General features: G+C 29.9%; 1 protein-coding gene across 9 annotated transcripts in view; it reads left to right on the plus strand.

The window, feature by feature from the left end:
- Tlk (Tousled-like kinase) overlaps positions 1-8285 on the plus strand; it is a 277166-nt gene that overhangs the window by 131689 nt on the left and 137192 nt on the right. For all 9 annotated transcript variants that reach the window (XM_067046796.1, XM_067046794.1, XM_067046795.1 and 6 more), the window contains one exon: positions 4654-4742. In XM_067046796.1, coding sequence (XP_066902897.1) covers positions 4654-4742 — 89 coding nt within the window. Of the gene's footprint in view, positions 1-4653; positions 4743-8285 lie in introns of those variants that run through there.

Consider the following 8285-nt stretch of genomic DNA (forward strand, 5'->3'; position numbering starts at 1 on the left):
TAGTATAACAGTTTGATATACTTTTTACAATTAATAGCGGTGGAGTTCAAACTATTTACTATATTATAATTATTGAATAATCATAAATAATAAAAATAAATTTATGAAAATAATAGTCATGTGATTAAAACATATAGAAATGAACTACTAACAAAAAAACTAATATTTATAGAATTTATAAAATAAATAAATAACTGACTGAGGTATTTGAGAAAAAAAAAATCAACTTTTTCTTGTCTTCCCCCCCCCCCGGAAATGAAGTAAATATCAAATATTTATCAATTCTTAGATATGAAATTTAAAAAAATGACATAAAGTAGGACGTTGTTAATTCCTATTGATCGCTCAAAATTGAGATGGCCATGAGAAAGTTTGTGCTTGGTATGGATTCCTTATTATTTCCTAATATAAACAAGAACAAGAGTGGTCATTATAATTAAAATTATGACACTAACCTTGTATACCTAATTGTTCAAAAAATAATTTGAGAATAGCAAATACTATCTGATCGCTTTTATATATTTGTATTTCTTTATTTCGGTAATATTACCAAATTGGAGTTCTATCAATGGGTTGATTCTCCTCATGTTTGTATCATGTCATTATATCACCTACAGCAAATTTACTTGTTGTATATATGGTATACAGTTGTAAATAACAATAAATAAATTTAAAAAAAAATAAAATAAAAATTACCAAATTAGTAGTCTAGTTTAGTAGCTGAAAGAATAAGCAGATGAAAAATAACAACGTGGTAACTAGTGACATAAATAAACAAGCCATGCCAGAGTCAGCCCGTCTATAGAGGAGGTTCTAATTCTTTAAAGTTAGGTCAATTTAAGGTCAACGATAACTAGATATTTAGTCCATGTTATTTTCCAATGTTCATAAAAAAAAAATAAAATATAAGGAATTTACTTAGCTATTACCAATTAAGGAAATTCGTTCTCTATATAACTGAGTACGCTGTGTTACAGACTAGCAAAATAGTGAACTAATTTGTTTTTGTAGCGAAATCGACTTAGTTTTTTCTTGTACTTAATATAGGGATTTCCAACGGAAAAAGAATTATCATTGGAAATCTAATTTTATATCGGTGGTTTTTCCAATCTGATGCGTCCTGAAAGCACAAGTGTATGTGATAAAAAAAAAAACTATAAACAACACAGAGAAACAAAAAAAATTTGATAATTAAATGTTTCTTAAGGATACGTAAATGAGGAATTTACACAAACATTCTCCAAATTCAACAAAAATCGGAACTTGGAGTTATTGATGCTTCGGTAGGTGTTTTAAAAGTTATTTTTCAGAATTTTACTGACAGTTAAGTCGTTTAGAATTTTCTGATTTTTTTTTTTTTAATTTTTTCAAATTATGAATGAACCCTTTTTCCGAAACCTATTAACAGAAAAACTCAATGTGGTCTCAAACTGTAGCAATCTTATTTTAATTTCGAAAGTGGAAGTACATTTTTTGTAAAAAAAAAAATAAAATTTTTCAAAAGCATAAAAACAATAAAATAAAAAATATTTGTATTTGTTTGTCTATTTTGTTTATTGAAATAACATGTCTGAAAATAATTCTAAGGCTATTAAAACATGTTTTCAATGTGTTAAAAGGTATTAAAATAAATTTTCGCTCTTGGAAATTTACAAAAATATTTAAGTGCAGAGGTACTTATATTATTTTTTTTTGTTATAACGAAATAGTAATATAAATTACACATATTATATCAGGTGTTTTTAATCAACGTTTCGTGGCTCCTCTCCTATCTTCTTGATTAACAATCTTATCAGTAGTTACATTATCCTCTTGATTTTATCTAAAATTGTATATTTCGTCTTTTATTAATGTACTATTTTTTCTATTTATTGAATGTAGTACTTTATAAGATCTTTTAAAAATATATAATTATAGATAAAAATCAAAAAGACAATTTAATTACTGATAAGATTGTTGATTCTGAAGAGTTCTCAAACATCGATTAAAAAAAAAAAAATAATAATAATAATACTAATATTCTTTATTTATTCTGGGATTGATCCCTTTAGAATAATATTACAGGTGTCAAAATTAGGCTTTAGAGGCTTAGAGTAAAATACAAAATAAAAACGAAATTATAAACCGTCATAAAATATAATGAAAATAATGAATTTGAAAAAATAAAAATGAACAACAATAATTAACAGAATACATAAAATAAGATTAGAGCAAATAAAATAAAACCATCTGTCATATCATAAAACATTAGGTAACTGACTTCTGATATAATAAGATAAAAGTAAATAAAAAGAAGAAAAAATTATAAAAAATCAAATACAATTAAACTAAAAATATATACACATACATTAATAGGAAAGGGCTTTTCTTTTCTACCTTCCTCCTATCCTTAATGAACTGATATAGTTTATCATGTGATGTACTCTAGAACTTTTTTTGTTTAATTGTCTGATGAGTGTTATTTTTTTTTCGGAGTTTAATATAATGATAATAAAACAAAGGCTTAGTGAACCCGAAGATCCGATGCCAATACCACCAATCGTTCTCTTTCCGGTGACGTCCCTTACCCTCCTGACCAAATCTACTAAATCATCTACGTACGTTTCGGTCTATCATTGGGATAGTTGGGATTGGTTCAGTGTTTATTAACATTTTAGAGATCCGTTCATAAGTCCTTATATGCCCTCATATGCCCATTTTATTCAGCTTTGTGCAGCCTTCTAAATTCTCCGATTAACTCAACCTGATTCGGTTCGAATATTTTACGTAATATTATATTTTCAAAAGACCTTAAGGCGCTGTTCTTTCCTTAGTGCAATAGGTCACTTTCGCCTCCGTTGTGAAGGATAATAATTTTTAGATAGAAAGGGATTACTAAGAAATTTTTAAATTGTAAAATAACAAGTATTTCCCGCCTTTAAATTCGCTTTTAACATCTATTGAAGAATGGTGTAAAAACTGGAGAATCAAAATAAATCCTGACCAATCCCACCAGATCACCTTTACTCTCTGTCGTAAACCTCTGCCCTCCTGTCCTACAGTATCATTTCTAATACATAAATACACCGCTAATGCCTGTTGAACAGATTCGATACTTAGGACGCCATCTTGACAAGAGACTTACTTGGAATCCACACACAAGACTGAAACGACAAGAAACTGATCGTAGATTCCGATTGCTACAACACTTACTTGACAAACGCTCTAAACTTCCCATTCACTACAAAAATTAGTATACACTACGATAATCAGACCAATTTGGACTTATGGAATTGAGCTCTGGGGCTCCACCAAACCATCAAATTCTTTCCGCATCCAATCGTTACAATCCAAAATCCTACGTAAAATCCTTGATGCTCCTTATTACGTCACAAATAAATTCATTCATTAAGACCTTAACATCCCATTCGTTGCAGATTTGACCCAAAACAGATCAGGTCTTTTTATTCCAAACTCCTTAACCATCCTAACCCATTAATTCTTAATCTTTCATCCTTAACGATCCCTGATAATCCTCCGAGGCGTCTGAAAAGAAGATGGCCACGGGACCTTCTAATTTAAATTAATGTTTGAAGTACCACCAATGGGTGGTTCCTTCCCAAGATTTTCAAGTGTATATGAAACATACTACATATTTACCTATTATGTTATTTTGTGCAGTTGTAAATTACATTAAATAAATAATTAAAAAAATTAAAAATTCCCTTTTATTTTCTCAATTTCGTTTTTTTCTAGTTACCGTAGAACTTAAATACTTAAACCCATCCACCTGTTTAAACGTATTTCCTCCTATATCTATATTACCATAATTGCTCGCGTTTCTACTGTTATCTATATATTTTGTTTCATCCTTATTTATTTCGAGACATTAATATTTCGTTTGATAGTTTCCTTGTCCTCAACCAATGATACCAAATCATCAGCATAACCAAGTACCACTATTATACCTTTACAGTCAAAACATTTTTGGGTATACAACACATTTTTAAAAACCTTTTAAGTTAGGTGATAAAGAATCGCCTTATTTTATTTTAAATTTGTCCGTACCACGAACTTTACAGAATAATGATTACCGATTCGTACCTTATTAAACGATTCGGACATTCACATCCGTACTAGATTTACTAACTTCTTTGGTTTTCCCAGTTCAGTCAAAATATTATACAGCTTCTGGCCGTCAATGGAATCGTAAACCTTTTGGACATCTTTCTTCATTTCTCCTTCGTCAGTTTCAAATATTAGTTAATATAAATTAATAAACTCTTATATAGCTGTATTTGAAGAATTATTAAATGATATAGCGACTAGGAGAGAGTGAAGTGAGGGTTGTGTTGGTTGGTATAAATAGCTCGAGGGGTGAGAAGTCGATTGGGTTTAACATCGATTACCTCGCGTGCGGCCTCGCCCTTTTCTACCGCCGGTGCAGAGACCACAAAATCACAGCTTACCTCACTTATACACAATTCACTTCATAGCTAAAGCTTTTCGAACATTGTATTATGCTTAGTCTTCGTGGATACGAGACGGGTATTGGAGTTTTTAGTATAAATATTGAATTCATAGAGCTAAACTATATTATATAGTTTACTATTCTTAGAGCTGCTGTTTATTATCGATTTTAGATAGTAATAATAATTATTTTTTTTTCGATAGCTGCAGATCTGAAGATGGAACATCACTTCCAAGCGGCCCTGGATCCAAGAAAGCAGGAACTTCTCGAGGCCAGATTCCTAGGTGCACGGGTGAGCTGTCTTCTCTATAATTATAATACTTATTTCTTTTTAATACTACCCCCGTACAAATAAAGTTAACCGGCACAATAAATGGCTTACATGACTAGAGTCCATGAACCTATCGAAAAAAAGTTATTTCACCTCATTTTTTTGTTTATATTACTTTTATGAAAACTACTTGCAGACTCTGCAATGTTTTGCTATTGCTAGATAAGGGAATGTATATTGGACACTACTTAAAGTTTGATATAAATTAAAACCTTTAGTTATATTTAAATATTATGTCAAGATAATAAACAAGATGGTCTGGGGTGCGGTAAAAAAAAGTTTTTTACACCCTTACCTTCTTCCTTATATTTTAAAATAATTCGATTAATTATTTATATATATATATATATATATTATTTTTATTTACTTATTGGAATACAGGGTTAGCAGTAGAAACGCGAGCAATTTCGGTGATATAGATATAGGAGGAAATACGTTTTGACAGGTAGATAGGTTTAAGTATTTAGGTTCTACGGTAACTAGAAAAAACGAAATTGATGAGGAAATAAAAGCGAGGTTGAAGGCGGGAAATGCTTGTTATTTTTCTATTTCGAAACTGCTTAGCTCACGCCTTCTATTGAAGAACTTAAAAATTAGAATTTACAAAACTATTATCTTTCCCACTGTTCTTTATGGATGCAAAACGTGGACTCTTACACTAAGGGGTGAACAGCGCCTTGAGGTTTTCGAAAATTAAGTATTACGCAAAATATTCGGACCAAAAAAGGATGAATTAACAGGAGAATTTAGAAGATTAGACAACGCTGAATTAAGGGACCTTCACCCGGTAAATATAATTCAAGCTATAGTATTGCAGCGTGTAAGGTTGTAGGGCTTAGTAACGAGCGGATTCCTAAAATGGTAATAAACACTGAACCAAGTGGTAAACGTACGAGGGGCAGACCGAAACGTAGATGGGAGGATAGCGTGGATTTAGTGGAATTGGGTTTGGAGGGGCATCACTGGAAGGATGTATGCAAAGAGCATTGGTGGTATCGGCATCGAACCTTCGGGTTCGTTAGGCCTTTATTATTATTATTATTATTATTATTATTATTATTACTGATTGGAAGAAGATAGTTAACAGTATGAAATAGATTGTTGGAAGATAGTTCGGGTGGCGCTCAATAAAAGTATCAAAATAGTAACAGAACTATTTATTTTTAACCAACATTCGTCCCACTTTGCAGGGCTGTCAGGTTGAAACAGAGATAAAGACAGTCGTTTAATATTAATTAATATCGTTTTTAAAATAAATTGAATATGCAATAATAAGGTAATTTCTTCCAGAAAAACTAAACACCCATTTTTATATTGGAAAAAAAAGTAGTTGACCGTATGAAGTAGATTGTAGGAAGATAGTCCGCTGTACAATTTTTGTTTCAATCTGAGAGCCCTGTAAGGTGGGCCGAAACGTTGGTTAACAATAAACAGTGTTTTTCTACTATTTTGATACCTTTATTGACAGCCACCCGGACTAACTTCCTACAACTCATTTTTATAGTTAAAAAGATGCTACGACAGTGAAAAAGTGAATTAAGAAAATAACTGAAAAATGTCCAATAATTAATTTTAAGAGCTCATTTCATAACGGTAAAGGCAATTAATCATGATAATATAGTAACAAAGATCTCCAAAATATGACGAAATACCAAGAATAATTTCAACCCCTTAGACACTACCGTTTGTGGGAGGCAGTAAACAAGTCGGTAGCAAGTGGATGGTTACAGAAACGTAACCGGTTTTATTCTATAGATCGGCTAAACAAGAAGGTCTTTATTATTTATTAATTGATTAATATTTCGTGTTTTAAAATGTGACCGACCTAATTTAACCTTGTAATATAATCTGTAATTTAACCTTGTAATATGATCTGAATATAAAAATTAAAATATTCTTTATTGCTTCTAAGGAAACAATTTTGTAATAATTTTTTTTTGTTTGTTTCTGTCACTAAAGAACTACATTTAACGTACCTAATTTATGGTATTATAAGTAATTTACTTTTTAGGCTAATCATACCAAAGGAATCGGGAAGTAACTGAATCGATCTCGAGATATGCTGTTTATTTACTTTATTCGTTTATTAAGGATATTATTATATCCCTGTCTAGGCCAAGTAAATAATTTGCCTAGCACTTCAGTACTATATATAAACAAACATTATTACAAGTAATCAATAATTGTATTAGAATAAGCAGTATTGTCTAATTAACTTTGTTTTTTTGTTGTCGTTATTTATTAATTATTATATACGATTTTCCAAAAGACTATAATCAATACATTGTACTTCGTAAGGCACAAATACCTTTTATATGTTACATTTATATGGTTTAAATTTCCTTTTTCTTTGTATTTTATTTTCAAACAGTAGCAAATTTTTAAAAATCTACACAATTAATAGTAAAAATTGACAAATAAAATAAATGATAAACTAGTTAAACAGAAATTATAAGTGATGGAGAAATAATACTCTTTGTAAAAAAATATATATATATACAATATGCAAATTTTATATATACATAATTAAGGTTAGTTTTGTTTATGTTTTGGCTAATAATATGTGTTTGTTTCGTTTGTGGGTGTATTTTTTTAGTGATGTTTTGTCGTAGAGTCCTATTTTTCGTAAGAAGGGGTTGTCAGAAATAGTAGTATGTTTTGTGTCAGTATGTGTAATCTTTAATGGCGGAGAGCTGTATGTCAGACAGTATATTTAAAATTGTGGTGTACCGAGTATATCTGTATACTATTTTCATACATATATTTTGGATGACCTCTAGTTTTCTGTAGCACCAGACGTTGGGCGTTTCACTGTTTTGTTTAGTTCAGGATCAATTTTTTTATTTATTTTTTTTTTTATATAAAATAATTTAGAATTGCTGTTAAACTATAGGGCCATTTCGCTACAGATGTCCTTAGCTCTATAGCTGGGATGGCGAACCTATAGCCCGTGGGTCAGGCATTGACCCACACTAGCTTTTTAACTGGTCCACTCATTGGTTTTAAAAATTAATTTTTTTATAAAAAATTATATGAAACTAAACAGCAAGAGATTTCTCATTAAATAGTTTTTCATGCACAATAAATTTAAAATAAAAAAAAAAAATACGCGGACAATAAATTTGATTTATGAAAAACTTTATTTCAGAAACAATTGGACGTACTGATGTCTGCCAGCGCTCAAATTAAAGCTAGTTAAATTTACTACATAATAGTTAATAATGTTTATCTTTGTAGGAGTAGTAGTTTTTATGATATTTGACAAAATAAACTCATAAAATGTTTATTTCTAGTTGTTCGTATAAAATGTTTGATTTTTGAAAAATATCTCTAGATCCATAAGACGCCCACATGTCTACCAACACTCAAAATAAAGGAAATTTAACTTACTATAAAGTAGTTTATGACACTTATCTTCGTAGGGGTAGTAGTTTTTATGATATTCACATATGAATATAAATTTGGCAAATGAAAATTTGTCCGAACAACTATAAATCAATTTAT

This window comes from Halyomorpha halys, unplaced genomic scaffold (genome assembly GCF_000696795.3).
Source record: "Halyomorpha halys isolate HHAL.00 unplaced genomic scaffold, Hhal_1.1 Scaffold78.1, whole genome shotgun sequence".
NCBI classification, from domain to species: Eukaryota; Metazoa; Arthropoda; class Insecta; order Hemiptera; family Pentatomidae; genus Halyomorpha; species Halyomorpha halys.